General features: G+C 40.7%; 1 protein-coding gene across 1 annotated transcript in view; it reads left to right on the top strand.

The window, feature by feature from the left end:
- DUSP16 (dual specificity phosphatase 16) overlaps positions 1-24,552 on the top strand; it is a 46,642-nt gene extending 22,090 nt beyond the window's left edge. Inside the window, exons 2-8 of the mRNA XM_067468933.1 lie at positions 2,316-2,421; positions 7,554-8,162; positions 10,655-10,793; positions 16,464-16,627; positions 18,891-19,050; positions 21,021-21,144; positions 23,231-24,552. Of these exons, the coding sequence (XP_067325034.1) occupies positions 7,932-8,162; positions 10,655-10,793; positions 16,464-16,627; positions 18,891-19,050; positions 21,021-21,144; positions 23,231-24,401 (1,989 nt within the window). The 5' untranslated portion in view covers positions 2,316-2,421; positions 7,554-7,931 and the 3' untranslated portion in view covers positions 24,402-24,552. The remainder of the gene's footprint in view (positions 1-2,315; positions 2,422-7,553; positions 8,163-10,654; positions 10,794-16,463; positions 16,628-18,890; positions 19,051-21,020; positions 21,145-23,230) is intronic.
- The last annotated feature ends 523 nt before the right edge of the window (positions 24,553-25,075 follow it).

The raw sequence follows: 25,075 nt of genomic DNA, 5'->3' as shown, positions 1-25,075 counted from the left end.
CCACCAGTCTCACTTGTGATAAAGGTGGGGCCAAGAGCAGGGCCTCCCCAGAAGATCTTAAACTCCGAGGTGGGACGTAGAAGGAGATACATTCGGACAGGTACGCTGGGCCGTAGCCGTATAGGGTTTTGTAGGTCAAAACCAGCACTTTTAATTGTACTCGGAACTGGACCGGAGCCAGTGGAGCTGACATAACAGGGGGCTGGTATGCTCCCTGTATGATGCTCTGGTGAATAATCTAGCCGCCGCCCGTTGGACTAATTGAAGTTTCCGAACAGTCTTCAAAGGCAACCCTACGTAGATCGTGTTGCAGTAATCTGTTCGGGATGTAACAAGAGCGTGGACCACCGTGGCCAGATCAGACTTCCCAAGGAACGGGCACAGCTGGCGCACAAGTTTTACTTGTGCAAAAGCTCTCCCGGCCACCACCGAGACCTGGGGTTCCAGGCTTAGCAATGAGTCCAGGATCACTCCCAATACTTAATTTTATTTTTTGGCTTTTTATGTGTTTTCTGCTGTGTTTGTGTTTTTATAAGTGATGGTCACTCATTGGCCTGACAGGCGTCTTGTGTCCAAATTTGGTGTCAATTTGTTCCGTGGTTTTTGAGTTATATTACACCCACAAACAAACATTACATTTTTATTTATTTAGATTGATTGGTCAAGATTGGACTGGCTTTAGCACAGCAGGTTACTTGCCAGCTGCAGCTGCAGTAAATCTTGCCAACTGAAAGGTTGACAGTTGAAAGCCGGGTCAGGGTGAGCTCCTGACCTTAAGCCCAGCTCCCTTGCCCACTTAGCGAATCGAAAACAGCAATGTTGAGTAGATGAATGGGAATTGCATAAAGTGCGAAGATATTTTCGGCATGGCGTTTTGGAGGAAAGTTTATTAACAAAGAAAGCTCTTCGACAAGAAGGTGTAGCAACAGCACCCCCTTGTGGCTGGAACTGAGCACAGCCTACAAAATATTCCGAATGATGAGAAAAAACCTAGCGATATCCTCTATCTGTTGTCTGTTTTGTCATTTTATAATTGGCATTGAATGTTTGCTGTATATGTGTTCTGTGATCCACCCTGAGTCGCCTTTGGGGTGAGAAGGATGGAATATAAGTAGTGTAAATGAATAAATACAATAAGATTGTTCATTCATGTTCTCTATTCCATTCCTGGTGCGAAACTTGCATGTCATATTTATATGGATAATACAAATCTATTTATCTATCTACTTACCTATCCATCTGTGATTAGCTTAACTAATTGATCAGCCTCAATAAGTGTTTCTAAAGTTTAAAAAGTCTTAGAAGTACTACAAACTGCATGGCTAGATCTAAATTGTAATAAGTATTGTAAGCATTTCCATTTGACTAAATGAAGATAGATTAAATGGATCTTGCAAAATGGGAAATGATGGAAATTAATCACCAACACTTGGTTTATTTTATTTATTCATTTACCATATTTATACTATTATTGTTATTTATTAATAATTGGTTTAAATTAAAAATCATATTTTTCTGCCCATATATTCCATAGAAATTGCACCCCCCCCCCCAAAAAAAAAACCCCTCTTTTAATCAGCATTTCTCCATCAAATTAACTTGGGGATCAAATTCAACTTTGGCCAAATGGTGTCATACTTATCATTCAATTTAAAATCAAGATTGGGATGGTTATTACAGATTTGATATAAACATCAGATGTATTCAGCATGGCATGAGCACATGGAGAGGGGTGATGTACTCTTCCCCTGCATGACTTATTCCAAACTTATGTGTTTGAAATTTTAGAAATAACAGGGGCAGATGAGGTGCAGGTGAGTCTGACAGATTATTTTCAATGCTTGTTTACTTCAAAGGTAATTGAATCTTCTTGCTGTCGTTTTGAGTCCCAGTAGCTTTACATTTGCAATGTTCTGCCTCCTCCTGAGATTAGAAAGTTTCCATCATGTTTAGCTTTCAAGTACTGTTTGAAAGACACATTTGCTTGGCTAGCTTTCATTTAGTGTGCCTTTCCTTCATTCTTTGTCCATCAGAACTGTTGGCACTGTCTGTCTGTTTTTATTGTGGTGTCCTTTTATTATATGTCAGAACGCCTTAGTGGTTACATACCTGTCTGGACTTGATCACCCAGTGGGCCTTTTGAACTGGTGCATCAGTGATGGGTTGAGACTGATGCTGAATTGAAATGCTACAAAACTGTCAACTGTTTTCTCAATTTTGTGCATACTTTGAACAGTGATGTTGTGTTTGCTGTGCTTAGTACAGGTTGTGGCCCTACTCTTTCCTGATATTATGTTTTCTTTTGCCCTCAATAGGTGAGACTACAGTCAAAAACGGTTGTGCACCCTTGACAGGCTGTGTGATGGACATGTGAAAGCAACTAGAACAGAGCTTTGGACTACAACTCCCAGAATCCCTGAGGTGGGTCACTTTCTATGCTGACTTTGGATCCAGAAGTTGTTGAATCAAATCAAGAACAACGCAGCTCTTTGTCACTCTGGGCGGTTCCACACAGCTGGAAAAAAAACCCCACATTATCTGCTTTGAATTGGAATATGTTGTTACAGTAGGTTGTCGCAGGATCAAGTGTGTGTTAAAGAAAAATCTTATGATGTTAATTATGTGCAGCTGGTAGTGTAGGTCAGGTAGCATGTTTGGGCCACACCCGGTGGGATATAACTATGGATTTTAGAATACAGTTTGGAGAAGTAATACACTACTCTGAGGAGAAGCAATAAGCTGCAATGCTGCTATGTTCTAACAGTGATGCTCTTTGTCATAGTGAAATAGCTATTTACTCAAGGTTTATGCTTCTTCATTTGAATGAAAATGAAGAAGGCTTGTTCTGTATTACTTACAAGGACTGTGTAAGTTTATTGCACTGTTTGATTTTGTATGCAACACTGCAAGTTTATGCCTCTGCTGATAAGCGTAAAGTTTTTTGTTCCTTTTTTCCTCTTGCCTGTGTGTGTTTTGCATGGGACTTGGCTAAAACTTGGCTAAAACATGCTCTGTGCAACATATGTGGTAGTGTGGACTCAGATAATCCAGTTCAAAGCAGATATTGTGAGATTTTCTGCCTTGATATTTTGGGATATATGGCTGAGTGGAAGGGCCCTCAGATACCTTGAGAATAAGAGAAAGGTGGCCTTATCCAAGGAAGGAAATGGAAGAACAATACATATGCAGTTTCCTCAAAGCAAAAGGCCAAGTCAGGTCAGGTTCTGATCTCCCTTTGAAAAGTGTAAGCTTGGTATCATTAAATAAAGCTCTGATTTCCCCTTGCTTTCCCTTGTTCCCTAAGGACAAACATTAGAGTTTTATCTCCCTTTCCAGTGCTCACTGGAAGCTGAGGCCCCTTCAAAATAGTTGTATAAAATCTACATTAAACTGGATTATATGTCAGTGTGGACTCAGATAATCCAGTTCAAAGCAGATATTGTGGATCATCTGCCTTGATATTCTGGGTTATATGGCTGCGTGGAAAGATCCTAGGCCCTTCCACACAGCCTTTTGTTGTTGCTTATTCATTCAGTCACTTCTGACTCTTCGTGACCTCCTGGACCAGCCCATGCCAGAGCTCCCTGTTAGCTGTCACCACCCCCAGCTCCTTCAGAATCAAGGCAGTCACTTCAAGGATACCATCCATCCATCTTGTCCTTAGTCAAACCCTCTTCCTTTTTCCTTCCATTTCCCCCAGCATCATTGTCTTCTCTAAGCTTTATAATAATAATAAAATAATAATAAACTTTATTTGTACCCCGCTACCATCTCCCCAAGGGACTCAGTGCGGCTTACATGAGGCCGAGCCCACAATACATCAATAAACTAAACATCAAATAAAACAATCAATACAATACAATTCATATAAACAACATAAACAAAATAAGCAATAAACAATCAACAGTGACATACAAGCATTTAAAAAACCAATGACCGGGCCAAATGTAATAGATTAAAATTAAAATAATGCTGACGTGACATGAACATTTTCAGAGAGAAGTGAGGGAACGCAGTCAGTCCTAAATCAATGGTAAAGTGCATTTTTGAGAGCATATTGCTGAGAGTTTTTCTTATTCTGGGAAGGCACACTGGAGCAACTATGTTTTCAGGCTCCTCCTAAAGACTGCCAGAGTTGGGGCATGTCTGATGTCCCTGGGAAGTGAGTTCCAGAGTCAGGGGGGCACCACCGAGAAGGCCCTCCCCTTCGTCCCCACCAATTGTGCCTGCTTTCCTTTCTTTCTCATGATGTGGCCAAAGTACTTCATCTTGGCCTCTACTATCCTTCCCTCCAATGAGCAGTCAAGCTTTATTTCCTGAAGTATGGACTGGTTGGATCTTCTCGCAGTCCAAGGCACTCTCAGAACTTTCCTCCAGCAACACAGTTTAAAAGCATCTATCTTCCTTCGCTCAGCCTTTCCTATGGTCCAGCTCTCACATCTGTAGGTTACTATGGGGAATACCATTTCTTTGACTATGCGGATCTTCGTTGCCAGTGTGATGTCTCTACTCTTCACTGTTTTATCAAGATTGGTCATTGCTCTCTTTCCAAGAAGTAAACATCTTCTGATTACTGGAGCCCCGTCCACACAGCTTTATATCCTAGAATATCAAGGAAGAAAATCCCACATTATCTGAGTGTGGACTCAGATAACCCAGTTCAAAGTAAATATTGTGGGATTTTTCTGCCTTGATATTCTGGGATATGTGGCTGTGTGGAAGGGGCTCCATGCTTTCCTGCAGGCCTTGCCCGAAGTAGCAAAATCAAAATGGATAGCAAAGCAGGGACATCTCTGGAGATGAACTGTTAATTCAAGTCAGTTGTTTTATGCGTGACATAGACAAGTCACGCTGCCTTAATTTCACCTAAAATTCTAGATATTCAGGTTAAATGACGCCATGAGATTTAAAACTACTATCAATAACGCAGCAAAAACAAAGGCTCAGTGCAATATATTTTGACAGGCAGCCAGCATAACTTCCTTCAAGTACTATGTGCCTGAATGCGTCACCATGTTAAGAACACAAGGGAGGAGAAAGGGAGGGAGGGAGGAGGGTGTCTCTTTCTTGGGAAAGTGGAGCAGCATTAAGTTGGGCATGTTTAAACATGAGACTGACATCATTGCTCTGAAAGAACAATGGAGTGTCAAACTGGAAATTAACCTACTCTATTTTCTCTCACAGGTTTTGAAAACCTGTTCTATGACACAGTCCAACCCAAGTCAAGCACTTTAGAACCCCAGTATTTTATAATGAGTGAGAACTTAGCTTAGGTCTGCCAGTGAAATCTTATTTGCTTAAATTTGGCTTAGTTATCCCCATGTTTGATTTATTTCCCTGTACTGTTCCTGTCTTTGCATGATGTGGGAGAAAGAAAAGTTAAATAGACACTTTCTCCTTCTCTGTATTTTAAGTTATATATACAGTACTTATTGCAGTACTTCTTCCAACTTCAGCATGTAAAGTTGGCTAGTTTGTTGAGCATTGTTATTTATATAACAAAAGTCTAAATGAGTAGCATTTGGGGAAAGGGAATGATGGGAGCAGATTTGTGTTGGGGCAGGGAACGACAACGATGACAAGATTGCTTTCCAGTTACATTCTTCCACTTGTACACTTATTTATTTACTATATTTATATACTGCCTTTCTCACCCCTGGGAGGGACTCAAGGTGATTTTCAACATAATAATGGCAACATTCAATGCCAACATACATGAAAGGAAAGAAAAAAAATCATAATAACTAAACATCAACATCTATATAAATAAAAATGTAATGTTCGTTTCTGGGATTAACATAACTCAAAAAGCACTGGACGAATTGATACGAAATTTGGACACTATACCCCTAACAGACCAAAGAGTGACCATCACTCATAACCAACCCCCTCCCCAAAAAACAGCGGAAAAAACTTAAAAACCCAAAAAAGCTAAATGAGGAAAAGCTAAATGATGATACAGGAAAAAAAAGGGAAGGAAGGGGAGAAAGAAAGAAACAAAGAAAGAAGAGAAAGAGGGAGGGAAAGAGAGAAGGAAAGAGAGAAGGAAGGATGGAAGCAAACAGTGAAGGAAGGAAAGAGGTAGAGAAGGAAAAAAGGAGAGATAGAGGAAGAAAAAGAAAAAGGGGAAAGAAAGAGGTAGAGAAGAAAGGAAGGAGAGAAGGAAAGAAAAAAGTAAAGGAAGGAAGGAGGGAAGGAAAGAATAAAGAGAGAAGGAAGGATGGAAGCAAAAAGCGAAGGAAGGAAGGAAAGAGGTAGAGAAGGAGGAAAGGAGAGAAAGAGGAAGGAAAAGAAAAAGGGAGAAGGAAAGAGGTAGAGAAGGAAGGAAGGAGAGAAGGAAAGAGAAAAAGGAAAAGAAGGAAAGAGGGGGCGAAGGAAGGAGGGAAAGAAGGAGAGAAAGAGGGAGGGAAGGTTGGCCACAGCAACGCGTGGGGGGTACAGCTAGTATAACTATAAATTAAAATCATTAAAACCATCAAACATAAGGCATAAACAACATTTAAACATTAAGACAAAGCATTAAAAACATCTAGTATAAATACTGAAATCACGTGATCCAAAAATTGTTCCAATTGTCATTACACGTATTTCCTAATTATTCTTTGCACTACATTATTTTACTGGCCAAAGACTTGGCCCCACAACCACATCTTTGTTTTCTTTCTAAAGGCCAGGAGGGAGGGCACTGATCTAATCTCACTGGGGAGAGGGTTCCAGAGCCTAGTAGCCATCACTGAGAAGGCCTTGTCTCTCGTTCCCACCACTGCGTTTGCGATTGAGGTGGGACTGAGAGCTGGGCCTCCCCAGAAGATCTTAACCTCCGTGATAGTTCATAGAGGGAGATATGTTTGGACAGATAAGCTGGGCCCGAACCATTTAGGACTTTATAGGCAAAAGCCAGAACTTTGAATTGTGCTCGGTAGCAAACTGGCAGCCAGTGGAGCTGTCGTACAGGGGGGTTTTGTGCTCCCTCTATGCCGCCCCAGTTAGAAATCTGGCTACCGCTCGTTGGACCATTTGAAGCTTCCGAACAGTCTTCAAAGGCAACCCCACATAGGGTGCATTGCAGTAACAAGAGTGTGGAACACCATTGCCAAATCTGATTTCCCAAAGTACAGGCACAATTTTTTATTGTGCAAAAGCTTCCCTGGCCAACCACTGAAACTTGGCGTGTACACACATGCACACATACCACTTTGTAGTTCACAACTGTGACCTGTACAGATTTTTCTCATGAGATTTCAATCATCCTAGATGTTAGTTGAGTTTGCACTGATTGGAATGAGTTGCAAGTATGGTGCCAAACATAGCAAAACTATATTTCCAGATACACTTAACAATTGTAATTCCAGATGTCTCTCTACCTGGAATACAATACAATTCTTCTGCACTATGAGCCTAGAAACATGGTTCATAGTGCATAAGAATTGTATTGTGACAAGGGGAGTTAACAGGAGGTTGAGATTGTAGTTTCCAAACTTACATAAACTTTTGTTTCCCCCCCTCTTTTTCTTTCTGTCTTCCTCTTGTTGCCTCTTTCCATATCTCAACAGGCTCCTCGTCAACTCTGAAGCCAATGATGGGGGAACAAAGGTAAAGAATGATGTAATGTCAGGACCAGACGAAAAGCATCTTTTGTTTGAGTTCTGAAATGGCTACTCTATAGCCCAGGATGAATTGGTTGTGAGGGGCTGCTTTGTGGCGTCCTGTATAACCAGCACATCAGCTTGGGAGCTTGAAGAGGCATTCATCTTTGGAGGACCCTCTCAAAAGAAAATGGGTCTAACTTTTCTCTTGCCAGTCACTACCAGTATGACCTCATGCACTTTGAGTACAATGGCATGGCTAAGCCTTTAAGTGCATAGCCATTACATCATCTTCATCATTGCTGCAAATTAGAGAGGAAGGCAAGAAAAGCCTCAGTTGTTGTCATGGCAGATGTAATGAATGGTACTCGACTCATTGTTGGCGAACGTCTAGTGGCTTTGCTGGAAAGCGGCATGGAAAAATTGCTGCTGATTGACAGCCGCCCCTTTGTGGAATATAATACATCGCACATCTTGGATGCCATCAACATCAACTGCTCCAAGCTTATGAAGCGGAGGCTGCAGCAGGATAAAATTTTGATCACAGAACTCATTCAGCATTCTGCAAAACACAAGGTAGAGTGCTGCTTAGTGTCCTTAGGTCTCTTTCTAAAGAGTATTTATGCAGATGTATTGATTATGATTAGCCATGGATTTGTGCATGTTTGTGCAAATTTGCTCCTTTTAGTCTTGACAACAGTTCGTGATGTAAGCACCAGATTTTTATCATGGTTGTTGATAAAGGTTTGCTATTAATACTGAAAATATTGGGGGAAATAACTCATACCTATAGTTGACATAAGTAATGTACAAGTAAAGGAAAAACGGGAGAAATCACCAAGACAAATGAAAAGGAATAGCCAGCATGTGCAGGTAGAAATTTAGAAAAGCCAAAATACAGAATGAGCTCTTAAAAATAATTTAAAAGGCTTTTTTGGTAATGTCTGTAGCAAAAGGGAAGAACAACGAAATAGTTAAGCCACTGTATAGAGGTCATGTCAAATACTAACAAGACAGAGAAAAGGCAGAGCTACTCAACACCTTCTTTGCCTCAGTTTTCTCCCAAAAGATTAATACTACTAAACTTGGGAAGGATGAAGCAGAGGACGTAGTAGGGGAAATGCAGCACAGAATAGGTAAACAGACAGTACAGGAATATGTGGCTAATCTAAATGTATTCATGTATCCAGGGTAGGATGAATTACTTCCAAGGATATTAAAATAACTAGCAGAAATCATTTTGAAACCACTGGAAATCACCTTTGGAAGAAGGCAAATACTGTCCCTATCTTCAGAAAGAGGAAAAAGGAGAATCCAAACAATTACTGTCTAATCAGCTTGACATCAATACTAGGAAAAATTCTAGGGCAGAAAAGTAAACAGAGAATCTGTAAGCACACAGAAAATAATGCCCTAGCACAAAAAGTTGACATGAGTAGTCATGTCAGATGAACCTATCTCTTTTTTTACAGCGTTACCAGCTTGGTAGATGAAGGGAATGCTGTGAATGTAGCATATCTCGATTTGTCAAGGTCTCCTATGACACTCTCACAAAGAAGCTGGTAAAAAGTGGGCTACTATTAGATGGATTGGGAATTGTTTAACTGACCAAATGGAAAAGATGCCTACCCATGGCCCCTTTTCATCCTGGACAGAATTGACCAGTGGAGTCCTACAGGGTTCTGTCCTGGTCACAGTTCTACTCAACATCTTTATCAATGACCGGAACAATGGAATATAAAGCAATGTTGAAATTAGAAATAGCTGTATTCAAATTAAAAACTAGCAGCGAAATTCACAAGGGCTGCAAAACTCAGTGGATAATTCCCTAAAGCTGGAGGCTCCTTTGTTTCCTTTTCTAGTTGTATACTTTGTTGTAAAACCAAGACCTTCCTTCTTAATAGACATGTACAGGTTTGCACTAGAAAAGTACCACTGTCAGTTTCTATTGTTTCAGAAAAATGCAGGTAACTTCTAACAGTAGCAGTATGCTGTTTGATTATCTGGATAATTTTTTAAGTGATTTGAAGTGCTATTATAACTTCGAATGTCAATGGCAGAAGGAAAGGGGAAAACAAATAATCTAATAGTGATGACAATAGTGACAACACATCAAAGTCCTAAGGTGCTTTCAGACACAAATCTCCCTGGTGCTGCTAATCCAAGGCCTTTGTAGTTCTTTCTTTCTTTCTTTTCATGGAGCTTTTTGTGGTAAAACAAATATGGAAGAAGTTATAGTAAAACATGGGAGGATTTGAGATTAGTGTTAGTGACATCTGACTCTCCCCACCCTTGCTTAGGATGATTGTGCAGGAAGACTTTCATCTGGAAGCACGCTTAGTAACATAAAAAGAAAAGATAACTATGGTAAGAGTAGCAGTCCTGGAGACAAGTAAGAGCTATAGAAGTATTCCTATCCCTTGTAGCAGAGAGCTTCAATAGCAGACCTCTGATGTTTAGGAAATTTGGAGATGCACACCTTTTATGCCACACAATTATAGTCCCTAATTTATAGTTTTGGTGCCAGGGAATCCCATGGAATCCTGGGATTTGCAGTTTAGGGAGGGTACTTTGAATTCTCAGCCAGGGAATTGCCTCATCAAGCTATAAACTCAAGGACTGCATAGGATGTAGTCACAGGAGTTTTCATAAGTTGACTCATAATGCTTTAATTGTGTAGTGTGAAAGTGTTCTTATTTAAAGTCTCAGGAGACAGATTTCTGTGTTCCTTCTAACCCTATTCCTTTAGGCCCCCCAATCTTAACAAATAACTTTCTGGCTAGTGTACATTGGAGAACTCGTCCCATTTTTTAATGCTCTCTCTTTCTTTTTTGCATCTGGATTCACATGCTGCCTGTGTGAACCCAGCAGGGCAGAAGATAAAGGAGGTGTGAGATTTCTCTGGGGCTAATTTTATAAACATTATATTCTTCTACCCATTGAAACCAAAAGAAACCAATTACCCTATCCGAGCTTTGGACTGGTGGAGATCAGTCCAAAACTGATCTCTACTAGTCCAGTGAACAATTTGTTACATCTCATATTTTCTCCTCAATTGTGTTTTCCAGGTTGAAATTGACAACAAGCAAGAAGTAGTGGTATATGATCAAAGCTCAAAAAATGTCCCTTCTGTCCCTTCTGATTCTTTTCTGAACGTTCTGTTGGGAAAACTGGAGAAGAATTTCAGCTGTGTTTATCTGCTTGCAGGTAGGATGCTGTGAAACTGTGTGTGTGACACCCGTGAGAAAGGGCCTATCACACAAAATTATGATGATGATAACTTTATTCTTATACCCCACCACCATCTCCCCAAAGGGACTCGGTAGGCTTGCATATGGGATGCAAGCAAAACTCTTATACAACAGTTGTATAACTCTTCTATTTTTTTCATGCATGTTATGTAACACTTCTACGTGTTCATGCACACTCTCTTCTTTCAACACAACATATGTCAATGGAAAGGTACGGGTAGGCTTGTATCATAATGGATTCTTTTCAGCCTAAGAATTCTGCAGCCTAAGTATGAGGACAGGATTTTTGCAAAAGTGGGTGTTGCCATATGTGTTTTAAATCCTTTTCAACATGCCAGATGGAGACTGGCCAGGCGGGTAGAGGAAATGTTTCATGCCTCTTTACAGCAAGACAAGTCTGAAGGTGCTGCTGTAAGAAATCTACTTCAAAAACTTTCTTGTGTGTAATCAATATTCAGTATTCTATTTGGGAGTAATAGGTAATTCATGTATAAGTCTAGAAATTTTAGTCAAAAAATCAACCCTCAAAACCTGGGTTGACTTATCCATGGGTAAATGTAAGTAGTACTGTATCACGAGCAAATGTAAACACTATAAGTACTCTTACTTTTTAAAAAGGAACCATCCCCTTCCCTTCTTTGATTAAAAAGATGAAAGCAAGGTCTTAGTCCATTCTGGAAGAACTTATAGCAGTGGTTCTCAACCTGTGGGTCCCCAGGTGTTTTGGCCTACAACTCCCAGAAATCCTAGCCAGAATACCAGCTGTTAGGATTTCTGGGAGTTGAAGGCCCAAACATCTTGGGACCCACAGGTTGAGAACCACTGACCTAGAAGAAGCACCAACCTCTTCTCTTTACTGTAATGCTGTTTCTAGCCTTTATTAATGCCTGGGTGAGGAAATGGTGATGTGGAGCAGGGACAGCTTTCCCCTATCCATCATTGGTGCTTTCCCCTATCCACAGAATAACCCTCAATTTACCTATGGATCATATCAAAGTACATAATTTTGACCCCCAAACCTGCCCTCAACTTATGTATACATGAGTTCAACTTATACATTAATATGAATGGTAAGTGTGTGGTGGTCACCCAGCTCCAATCATCATCATCATCATCATCATCATCTTTATTTATACCTTGCCACCATCTCCTCCAACGGAGACTCAGGGCGGCTTACATGAGGCCAAGCCCAAACAACATATTTCAGCAAAAAAAAAAAAAAAACCCAAAACCATAAGCAACAAGCAACAACATTATCTATATAAATAAAAATGTAATGTTTGTGGGATTAACATAACTCAAAAACCACTGGACGAATTGGCACCATATTTGGACACAAGACACCTCTCAGGCCAACAAGTGACCATCACTCATAAAAACACTGGAAAACATAGCAAAAGGGACTTAAAAGCCAAAAAATAAAAATACATTATAACACAGGCGCAAAATCACACACATATATACATACGCAAACACACATATATACACATATACACAAATATATACATACAAAGCACATATATACACTGGGCCACAGCAATGCGTGGCAGGGCATGGCTAGTAATTACATAAAAATATATGAATACATTAGTAATATAACATTACGATAAACACAATCACAATGACAGTGAGCGGGCCACATGTGCAGGATAAAATGTTAAAAAACTCGGGTGAGATAAAGGAGCAAATTATTTGCAAGAGGGAGCTCATAAAAACAGGGTTGTGGAACCACGCTTTCCCATGAGGTGGGGCGTGTACTCCAGTGACAGAAGGGTTGAGGGGAGCAGTAGTGTCATGTTGTGTACCTACTCACCAAAGGCGCAGTGGAAGAGCCAGGTTTTAAGGTTCTTTTTAAAAGTTTCTAGGGTAGGGGCTTTCTTGATCTCTCCAGGAAGTGAGTTCCAGAGTCGGGGGGCCACAGAGGAAAAGGCTCTCTCCCTTGTGCCCACAAGACAAGCTTGTGAAACCGGTAGGGGCGAAAGGAGAGCCTCCACCGAAGATTGAAGGGCCTGCGTTGGTTCATGGAGAGAGATACAGTCCAAGGGTTCCTGGATGGGACAAATTATCAATATTCAATCCAATGTAGATTCAATCTGGTTATAGGACAGTGACAACTGAATGACCTACACTGGGATCTGGATAAGGATGACAGTCACTTCACAACAGTGGCGCAATGGGTTAAACCCTTGTGTTGGCAGGACTGCTGACTGATAGGTCAGCGCTTCAAATCCATGGAAAGTGGGTTGAACTCCCTCTGTCAGCTCCAGCTCCCCATGTGGGGACATGAGAGAAACCTCCCACAAGGATGGTAAAACATCAAATATTCGGACATCCTTGCAGATGGTCAATTCTTTCATACCAGAAGTGACTTGCAGTTTCTCAAGTCGCTCCTGACACACACAAAAAACCTTTACAACAGTGATCAGGAACCTGCCTGCTATGCTGTAATTCAGGACAGTTGTGGAACAAAATGTTGTTGGGAAGAGAAAGATGAATGAAACGACAGCAATTAAAATGACCTGTTGTTTAGTTTAGTATTTGGTCTTCTTCATGAACTATTCAGCAAAGTCTTTGAGAAATGACATTTTAATATATAACTGAATTCAAACTGTTCTGGCTATAATTCTGATTTTTTTAAGCTTTTAGTTTCACTGACCTCAGTTTTGTGAGTTACGTAAGAAAATAACTTGCAGAGTCAACAGTTTGGTTATCGTTAAGATTAATAAGTAAAAAATGAAGAGGTCTTACGCAAGCCAAGCAGTGCAGCCGTGTATAGCCCAAATGCACTATGAAATGGAACATTAGCCACATTCCATTTCTTCTGTGGAATGCCCTAAAAGCATGTGTTTTCTCTCTTGCAGATGCTTTCCTATCCTGTTGAATATTTGTTTGAATGCCTGATGTCTGAGTAGTTTTTAAGCCTTGTTGACTCAAATATTACTACTTCAGCTGATTGATTGATTAATGCTGAGTGAACGATACTGAAGGCTTATTCAATTAAAGTTTTGATCAGCCGTAACTGCAATGTAAAGTTCCAAGTTTACTCTTAGACAATAAATAAATACTTCATACTTGCTTGCTTTGTGAATGGTCACCCCCTATAATAAGACATATGAAGCAGACATTGGAGAAAGTGATTTATGAGCTAGGTTATTTGAAAACTTTCCTGGGCACATATGTGATAAATAGACAAGAAACAACTGAGTTTCTAGCTGCATATTTTTGTGTGTCTCCAAGTTGGTTGCCTATCACAGGGTTGAATGTATTGTTGAAGACGTTCATGGCTGAAATCACTAGGTTGCTGTGACTTTTTTGGGCTGTATGCAAATGTTCCAGCAACATTCTCTCCTATGGTTTTGCCTGCATCTGTGGCTGACATCTTCAGAACCTATGAAGATGCCAGTCACAGATGCAGGTGAAACATTAGGAGAGAATTCTGCTGGAACATGGACATACAGCCCAAAAAATTCATAGCAACCTACTATCACAGGGTTTTATTGGCAAAATTTGTTCAAATTGAGTTTGTCAATTCCTTCCTCTAAGGCTGAGTGTGGCTTTCTAAAAGTCCCCCAGTGGATTTCCTTAGCTAGGTGGGGATTTAGACACTGGTCTCCATAGACAGGGTCTGCGCCCGATGGTGCAGTGGGTTAAACAGCTGAGCTACTGAACTCGCTGTTCAAAAGGTTTTAAGTTTGAATCCAGGGAATGGCGTGAGCTCCCACTGTTAGCCCCAGCTTCTGCTGACCTAACAGTTCGAAAACATGCAAATATGAGTAAATCGATAGATACTACTCCAGGTGGGAAGGTAATGGCACTCCATGCAGTCGTGCCAGCCACATGAACTTGGAGGTGTCTATGGACAACGCCGGCTCTTCAGCTTAGAAATGGAGATGAGCACCAACCCCCAGAGTCGGACACGACTGGACTTAATGTCAGGGGAGAACCTTTACCTTACTACCTCCATAGACATAGTCTAATCCTCAAACCGCTACACCAGTGGTTCTCAACCTGGGGTCCCCAGATGTTTTTGGCCTTCAACTCCCAGAAATTCTAACAGCTGATAAACTGGCTGGGATTTCTGGGAGTAGTAGGCCAAAAGCTTCTGGGGACCCCAGGTTGAGAACCACTGCGCTACACCATCCTGGCTAGAACTGTAAAAACCATAAACACAACACCTACATATTTAAGGGGGACAAATACAGATGTGAATAAATGGTCGTAATCTTTAGTTCTCCTTTCCCCTGTTGACCCTTTTGATCTTCCTTAGCTAGAGAAGAGGAGTGGAGAGAGGATTGCCATTTTTCTTGGTCTTAACAGTTCCTTTCAGAGAAGCGGTTGTGCCTTGTAAAAACAATATGCTGTGTATACACCGTTGGAGGAAACTGCTATGCCTTGATCAGAGAGGCTTTGAAATAAACCACTACATCTTTAAACTACTCATCACAGCTGGATAATTGAATGTGATGTTGGATCTTGGCAAGCTTCTCTGACTGGAAGTGGGGAAGAAAGCTGGTGGTTTTGTAAACAAAGATCTAGAAGGTGTTTGGTTTCTGAAAAACAAAAGCTGTTTGGTCTCTCTCAACCAGAAATGGCTTTTGGCACCTTAAGTCGGTTTCATGGAAACTCCCATCTGAGTAGTGTAGCCACAAGTCATAAACTGAACAAGCCAGGACTGGAAAAGTTGCATGCTGTATTAACATGGGGAAAGATCCAGCAACCACTGACTAAACAAAACAGCTGGGCCTCTATTAGCTGACACTTTCGATTCCCATTGATGAAAGTCCTCTCTGTTCTGTAAGCTAGCAAAAAAAAAAAAAAAAAAAAAAAAAACTGGGGCAATTCTCAGGGTTTTTTTTTTCATAATCCAAATTTGAGATGTCCAATTGTGTCTGATAATTTGCATAACAGCACTGTTCCAAAAAATAGACAGCACAGTAGAATGGCCATATTAATTTTTAACTATGCTGATGCTTTCCCTCTCAGCTTAAAAATAATTTCTCAGTTACTGGTGTGCTTCCTCAGTTGTTTCTGGCCTAGTGCTTGCATTTTGAATTCAATGCAAGATCTGGACTACCTAAGAGGCCATTCTTTCAATCTGTACAGAGGGAGGTGTAAAGAAGTGGTAATTATACCGACAGACCTTTTTGGCAAGCCCTTTAAGGAAGAAGGTATCAGTTGGGCAGCTGTCATTCCCATCACAAAATGGGACTGTTATACTTCGATCTGTAGAATTACATGGCTCTTACACACATGCAGTGATATTTTTCATCCTTCAAGTGGTTTAATTTACAATAAAAATATTTCATAATGCTTTGAATCAGTTTTTAATTAGTTTTTCTTTTAATAATTATATGTACCCCACCCATTGTCACTGTGATTGTGTTTATTGTAATTTTATATCGTTATGCATTCATATGTTTTATGTAATTATGATGTTGTTGTTTATTGTTTGCATTTTCGGTTATATTCCGCTGTAATTTGTTGTTTGGGCTTGGCCTCATGTAAGCTGCCCCAGTCTCCATTGGGGAGATGGTGGTGGGGTATAAATAAAGTTTATTATTATTGTTATCAAGTATTGACATGTGCTTCAGCTAAAACTAGAAATGCCAATGGTTGTTTTCTCCAGGTGGATTTGCTGAATTTTCAAGATGTTTCCCTGGCCTTTGTGAAGGAAAATCTGTCCTGGTGCCTTCTTGTATTTCTCAGCCCTGCTTACCAGTCTCCAACACTGGGCCAACACGCATTCTCCCTCATCTTTACCTTGGGTGCCAGAGAGATGTCCTCAACAAGGTGGGCATGTTGAAATATGATGGTATCAATAATGAACTCAAAAGAGCAATTTGTTTTTCTGTTGACTTTTTATGAAAATAGCATATTAGCTTGTATTACTACCTCACCAGAAGGGTTTAGTTTCGGCGGCATGCGCCGGATCTTCTATAGTTTTACGGCAGAGGCCACCAGCTCCCATCAGACAACATCGAACTATTTATTTATTTATTTAAAGCCTTTATATTCCGCCCTTCTCACCCCGAAGCACAACATATAAACGGCAAACATTCAATGCCGAAACATATTATACCATACACATACAAAAGCATTAAAATCATATATCTCAACGTTATTGTCCTTTCGAAAAAGCCTTAAGACATGGCTGTTCGAGAGGGCATTTAATTAAGTGCTATAACTATGTGGTAAAGAAGACTGGAATGGAACAAGGAATACGAGACTGGTTATGATTCCACTATGAGACGAAGCGGATTTTTAGTGTAGTCTGTAATTGTTGTCTAGTTTATATGTTGTTGTAATTGGCTTCTTTGTAATTGTCTTTTACGTGTATTGTACACCGCCATGAGTCGCCCTAATGGGCTGAGAATGGCGGTTAATAAGTGCATCAAATAAATAAATATAAATAAATTAAAATCCACTAGTTAAAACTGTCTCAACAACCATATCGAATTTGGTTGGCATACTAAGGGTTCCTATTGCTGCCTCATTGCACAGTCCCAAAGGCTCGGTCCCACAGCCACGTTTTTATCATCCTTCTAAAGGACAAGAGGGAGGGGGCTGACCTGATCTCATTAGGAAGGGAGTTCCATAGTTGAGGGGCAATTACTGAGAAGGCCCTGCCTCTCGTCCCCGCCAAACGCGCCTGTGATGGTGGTGGGACCGAGAACAGGGCCTCCCCAGAAGATCTTAACTGAACTACTTCAATGGGCCTCCATCGTAAAATTATGGAATTTCTGGCTTATGCTGGGATGGCAGCAACACAAGAGGCTTCCTGTGTTGCCTTTGAGACAATTGAGGGAGGGTGTCAGGGGGATACTTCCCCCCTCCCCCCCCCCCCGTAGGATGTGGTGCCCATTGAATCAGGTGATGCAGGGTGTGGAGTGACGGGTTACCGCTACTGCGCGTCAGGCACTGCCGGATTTGCCGCGATGCGTGGCGATTCTGGTGGCCCATGTGAAGATGTCCTTGTCTCAAGCTTACATGCTCAGTTTAAACAGAAGGAGGTACATCATGAACATTTTAATGGAAAAAAAGAATAAATTGCAGAATAGGGTAATAGCTGTTTTATTAGGCCCACTAAAGTATTACCAAATAGAAGGAGAGTGGTTTCAATTTTTGGATTCATTATGCCAAGAAAAGAAGAGAGATGTAAGTAGGAGAAGAAACAAAACATCCAAAATTGAATTTGGTGAATTGATATTGAATAGGCTCTGTGTGATATGATTACAACATGCTCCCTAAAAAGTAAAATGGTAATAATGATTGCTTTCAGATTGCTCGTACGCACAGTTAATGGTTGTTGTCCATTCTCACCAGCCATAGAGTTGGCTGAGATGCATTTTTTTTCAACAATCCCAAAAACAACTCGTACGCACAGTTAATGGTTGTTGTCCATTCTCACCAGCCATAGAGTTGGCTGAGATGCATTTTTTTTCTCAACAATCCCAAAAACAACTCTATCGTTGCACCCTGGAAGGTCCTCTTGCTCCCTAGGACTTCCACTTTGGGTGGACTTTGGGTGGCTGAAGGTGGGACATCCAACTCTCCCACCCTCCCCACAAGCCAAAGTGGAGGGAGAAGGAGTAAGTGGGAAGGAAAGAAGAGAAGAGCTCCATCTCTTGAGCACCCAGTCCCATCTTTTCCTACTCCCATTCAAGAGGCCATTGTCTCAGAGATGTCTCCTCAAGAGTCAGCTCTCACAATTCTTTTCCTACTTCATCATGCTTCTGTGGTCCTCAAGTGTTCCTCCCACTACTACTACTACTACCACCACCAACCCCCAGCATTCATCTATGGCCAACAAAACTCCTTCCACCACCACCAACACCCCAGATGCATATCTATGGCCACCAAAACTTCCATCTTCAAACAACCCCTCTCCCCTCATTGGTTTGGACCACCCTTCAGGGGGAAGCTTGCAGAGCTCTAGAACAGTTTGTGGAAAAGGGAGTGTTTGCTTCTCTCTAACAAACTATTATAGGCATTCTCTTCCTGATTTGCAAATGTGACTTTTCTTTACAGTTGCTGTTGGCTTTCTTTTTCGTAGGAGCTGATGCAGCAGAACGACATTGGTTATGTATTAAATGCAAGTAATACTTGCCCCAAGCCTGACTTCATCCCAGAATCCCACTTCTTAAGAGTGCCTGTGAATGACAGTTTCTGTGAAAAGATTTTCCCCTGGCTGGACAAATCTGTGGACTTTATAGGTAAATACTTTAGATGTCACCCTTGTAAATAGAATAAATCATGCTAATCAGTTTACAGTTATATATGTCGTGCAAAAGAATTATTCCATTAGCATCAGGAAGGCAAACACTAAGAGCATATCTGTAATATTTTTTGTCTTCTGGTTTCAGATATTTTTCAGGAAGTTTTTATTGGATTTACTAAATGCATGCCCTATCTTTCTCCCAAAATGGAATTCATGCTATTTTACAATTTTTTTTAAAAAAAGATCAAGCTAAAATATTAATAAACGCAGTGACCAAGTTACAAAGATCCGACTTACAAACAACTCATAGTTACAAATCTACCCCTCAGAAGGGAAATTCACTCCTGAAAGAGTTTTCATTGGGAAAAGGTGAAGCCTTATCACTATTCCTTGTTTCCGCAAGAAACCATTTCCCCCTCCCCCAAATCCAGTGATGACAGAGACAGAAAGTGAGGGGCACAGACTGCAAAACAAGACACCACAGGAGTGTTAACGCTTTCCTACGTTATCATTTTATATATATATATATATATATAGAGAGAGAGAGAGAGAGAGAGAGAGAAATGCAATATTATAATATGATATTGTAATTATATATTTACATTACTTGAAATATTACTAATAATATTACGATATAGTGGTATGGTGCAATATAGCAATGTTTAATGATGATATTGTACTATGCTAATAATATAATATATTGTATGTAATATATACTTGTAAACCGCTCTGAGTCCCCTTCGGAGTGAGAAGGGCGGCATATCAATGTTGTAAATAAATAAATTTGTTTGTGGGATTAACATAACTCAAAAACCACTGGACGAATTGACATCAAATTTGGACAAAATACACCTCTCAGGACAATGAGTGACCATCACTCATAAAAACACTGAAAAACACAAGGGAAGGGACTTAAAAAGCAAAAAAAAAAACCCCAGAAATTACATTACAACGCATGCTCAAAACCACACACACACACACACACATATATATATATATACGCAAACACACATATACACAAATATATGCACACACATATACACACACACAACACATACACAGACGGGGCCACAGCAACGCATGGCAAGGGAAAGTTAGTATATGAAGTAACACTTAAACTTGTGTCCATTCCGACTTACATACAAATTCACCTTAAGAACAGACCTATAGAACGTATCTTGTTTGTAACTTGGGATCTGCCTGTATACAAGTTCAAAATTGAACAATGATATGAATTTAAAAACAGAATAAAAAACAATTAAAATTAAGATTTTAAAATACAGCACATGTATTTTCTAAGCTGTGTCATTAAAATTCAAAAGACCTACTTGAATACAACTGGAGCCCCCGGTGGTACAGTGGGTTAAACCGCTGAGCTGCTAAACTTGTTTCTTTGAGTCCCCCCAGGGGTGAGAAAAGTGGTATATAAATGAAGTAAATAAATAAATCAACTATTATGCAGCCCACGGTGGCACAGCAGGTTAAAGCACTGAGCTTGCTGACCAGAAGGTCGGCGGTTCAAATCTGCAGGACGGGGTGAGCTCCTGCTGTTAGCTCCAGCTTCTGCCAACCTAGCAGTTTGAAAACATGCAAGTGTGAGTAGATCAATAGCTATTGCTCCAGCGGGAAGGTAATGGCATTTCATGCAGTCATGCCAGCCACATGACCTTGGAGGCATCTACGGACAATGCCGGCTCTTCGGCTTAGAAATGGAGATGAGCACCAACCCCCAGAGTCAGACTTGACTAGACTTAATGTCAAGGGGAAACCTTTACCTTTATGCAGGTTGTGTTATGTATAATCTATATCTTTTAAAGTAAAGGCTGCCTCTTTTAGTTGCTAACACTATTCCATCTTTGTGTATAAGAAGAGGATTGTTTGTGTGATGTTTGAGGGTCGTTTGAAGCCTTCAACCCATTTCAGAACATCATTGTATGCCATATATTCTTATTTTTTATTTTACAGAGAAAGCTAAAGCCTCCAATGGCCGTGTTTTAGTTCACTGTTTAGCTGGAATATCTCGCTCTGCCACCATCGCAATTGCATACATAATGAAAAGAATGGATATGTCACTGGATGAGGCCTACAGGTAAGTTCAGGGGTTCTTTTACTCTTTTCAGGATGGGAGGAGTCTCGAGCTTTGGTTGAAAATTTATTAATGCTTTGTGCTGGACGTTTGATTCAGTTTGGAGTCCAATGTGACAATTGAGATTCAGTCTCAGTATCGTCTGTATCAATCCAGACCCACTAATACCAGGAAAGGAGATTCCACCTGAACGTTAGGAAAAACTTCCTGACCATAAGAGCTCTTCAACAGTGGAACTCTCTCCCTTGAGGGTGGTGGGGATTCTGTCTTTGGAGGCCTTTAAAAAGAGGCTGGATGGCTATCTGTTGGGGGTGCTTTGATTGTGCATTTCCTGTATGGCCAGGGGTTGGACTAGGTGGCTCTTGTAGTCTCTTCCAGCTCTATGATTGAATTATTTAACTTTTAAAAACTGTAGATAAAGTAGACATTTAAAAGTTGTAGATAAGTTAGACCCTTAAGAGGAGATTAACCAAGTGAAGTTTTGGACCACTAGTTGTCAACCTGTGCATTCCCAGATGTTTTGGCATTCAACTCCCAGAAATCCTAACAGCTGGTAAACTGGCTGGCATTTCTGGGAGTTGTAGGCCAAAACACCTGGGGACTCACAGGTTGAGAACCAGTTTTAGACAAATAACTCCAGGTGTTTATATGCTGGGCCCCTGTGTAATTTGCTGTTTCCCCTAAAACACCAAGAAGATTGAATAAGGCAGTTCAACAAGACAAAAAGGAAATTTTAAAAAGAGAAGCTTAGAATGACCACCTCAGATGATAATCAACTTCACATCCCTCACACCAACTCTTTCACAATCTGCTACATATGGTGGAGGAGATAATCTAACTTCCCATAAACTGTAATTGGAGTTTGTTGGTGAAATTCTTGCCTCAGATTGCATGATAATACTGCCAGTGAGTTCTTCTCCTTCCTCAGAGCACCACACACCTAAGTGACTTTCTAACATACTTATATTGGAGATATACTGTCTGAGTTTTCCCTACTTATTGTTCATGTTGAGATTTCTGGATTAGTGAATCCAAATATATGTGTGTTTGTAATGCCATTATTTTCTCCCTACGGGACCCAACGCAGCTTACATCATGCATTATGACAGCTAAAACAGTCTGAAATACAACATTGTATAAACCAGGGGTCCTCAAACTAAGGCCTGGGGGCCGGATACGGCCCTCCAAGGTCATTTACCCGGCCCTCACTCAGGGTCAACCTAAGTCTGAAACGACTTGAAAGCACACAACAATCTTATCTCATTAGCCAGAAGCAAGCTCACACTTCCCATTGAAATAATAAGAAGTTTATATTTGTTAAAATTGTTCTTCATTTTAATTATTGTATTGCTTTAAAATGTTTTTGCACTACAAATAAGAGATGAGCAGTGTGCATAGGAATTCATTCATTTTTTTTCCACATTATAACCTTGCCCTCCATCAGTTTGAGGGACTGTGACCTAGACCTCTGTTTAAAAAGTTTGAGGACCCCCTCATTTAAATGCAGTCCACTTCAAACATTAATTTAGAAATTAAAATCTTAACCAGGTCTAGCCTGCTTAGGTTCAAAAGTTATATAAAATTAGGTGTCTTTAGAATGGAACGATGGTGAGATTTCACAATATCTTGTGTTCTCTTTCCCACCATCTTAAAATTGGTTGGTATAAATTATGGTTATTTGTGAAACATGGGAGGAATAATGGTTCTTATACCAAGTCTAGATTGTTATAGTGAGGAGATAATAAAGAAAAGAAAGGTTGGAGGAGAGAGGAATACAATGACAAGATTAAATTTATGGTTGCATACACCCAAGAGAGGGTGAAGATTAAAGATGAACCCAAAGGGTCCAAAGAATTAATCTGTTTTGAAGAGAGATTTGAAGAGGGACAGAGAAAAGTAATTTTAGGAGAGAAGGAATCTGGGGGATTTTTACAGTTCTCACCCATCCTGGCTTGCAGTATGTGAAGACTGACAAAATCTGGCAGATGGTCGGAAGGCTGAATTTAGTCTCTAGGTTCCAGGTTGATTGACTGTTCTTTCTTTTCTTTTTTCCCTTTTTTGTGTTTTGTTTTCTTCCGAAAACATTTAGATTTGTGAAAGAGAAGAGGCCAACCATTTCTCCCAATTTCAACTTCCTTGGCCAACTTTTGGACTTTGAGAAGAAAATAAAGAACCAGAGTGGCCAAACTGGACCACTTAGCAAACTGAAGCTTTTGCATTTTGAAAAAGGCAGCGATCAGGGAGTGGGAGGAGGACAGAGCAGCAGCCTTCATTCCTCTCCTCAACTCTGCACTACTTCTACCTCAGAGACCGTGGAGCAGAAGCCAGTGGAAACTGGGAACCTGCCAGGTTGCTCTTTGCTATCATTAGAAGACAGTCCCTTGGTCCAAGGCATAATAGGACTCAGTGTGTCCTCTGACCAAGTTGAAGACAATAACCGACTCAAGCGTTCATTCTCCTTAGATATTAAATCCGTATCATGTGTGGCCAGCAGCAGCTGTGTTACAGCTTCGGGACAGAGCTATCCTTCCTTGGAAGATACGTTAGAATACTACAAGCATTCAAGCGCCTTGGAAGGTGGCAGCAAGTTATGCCAGTTTTCTCCTGTTCAGGAGGTTTCAGAACAGACCCCTGAAAGCAGCCCAGATAAAGAGGAGACAAAGCCTCCTGAAAAATCCCAGAATGCCTGGCAGCTGGACAGTCAGAGCAAATGGCAGCCCTTGGGGAGAAGCACTAGTGCCACTCAGCGGTCACTATTGTATCCCTTGCACCGAAGTGGCAGCATGGAGGACAATTATAAAACAAACTTTGTTTTCGGCCTCTCTACCAGTCAGCAGCATTTGGCCAAGTCTGCTGCTGGGCTGGGCTTGAAAGGCTGGCATTCGGACATCTTGGCTTCTCAGGCTTCTGCGACGTCTCTGACCAACAGCTGGTATTTTGCTACAGATGCCTCTCATTTTTATTCTGCTTCTACTGTATATGGGAGTAGCACAGCCTACTCTACCTACGGGGGCAGTCAGCTGCCCACCGGGTGTGAGCAAGGTTATGCTGTCCGCAGGAGAGAGAAGCACGGTGATCGAGGGGACTCCCGTCGGAGCTGGCACGAGGAGAGCTCCTTTGAGAAGCAGTTTAAGAGAAGGAGCTGCCAAATGGAATTTGGGGAAAGTATGATGTCAGACAACAGAAGCCGAGAAGAACTTGGAAAAGTTGGGAGCCAGTCTAGCTTTTCGGGCAGCATGGAGATTATTGAAGTATCTTGAACCTCTGTCCTGTGATTCTACGTTGTTCCCTCATGTTGTGTAAAAAATTCCCTGTAAATCTGAAATTTCACGCAAAATGCGAACTGTGGGGTTTCATTGTGAAGGAAATCATGGTATGTGCGGGTGTGCATTAAAAAAAGAAGTGAAATGATTGGATGTCTAATATATGCTGTGGGTATTCAACAATATGCTCCTTCAGTGCTTCTCACTATTTTTAGATACCAGGGAGAACTACATTTTTTTTTTTAACAGATACAAAAGAGAGAGGCAAAGAATTATACCATATCTAAAGGATCTTCCATTGTAACCCAGGCAGATCCTTGGGTTCTGTTAAAAGCTCAACTGCACATTTGTAGCTTTCCATCTTTGTCTTCAGCCATGTTTTGTGTCAGGGACAACGCTAATCATAAATACGAGGGGTATTTTTAAAGTAAGGTCCGTTTGAACATAAGTACACAACAAAAGTTTATTTCAAAAAAGTAAATTTATTTTCAGAAAGTACATACTTTACTCTATTTTTCAACATAGTTGCTAAGTTTGTTCAAATACTTATCATACCTCTGAACCAATTTTAAAATACCCTCTTCATAAAAACTTGCCGCCTGCTCCGATAACCAAGAGTTCACTGTAATCAAAGAAGGGCGACCGGAGCAGTCCTCATCATGGACGTTGTC

Source organism: Anolis sagrei, chromosome 5 (assembly GCF_037176765.1).
Source record: "Anolis sagrei isolate rAnoSag1 chromosome 5, rAnoSag1.mat, whole genome shotgun sequence".
Classification (NCBI taxonomy): Eukaryota; Metazoa; Chordata; class Lepidosauria; order Squamata; family Dactyloidae; genus Anolis; species Anolis sagrei.
The sequence above is the reverse complement of the archived record's forward strand: the minus strand, read 5'-3'. Positions and strand labels throughout refer to the sequence as shown.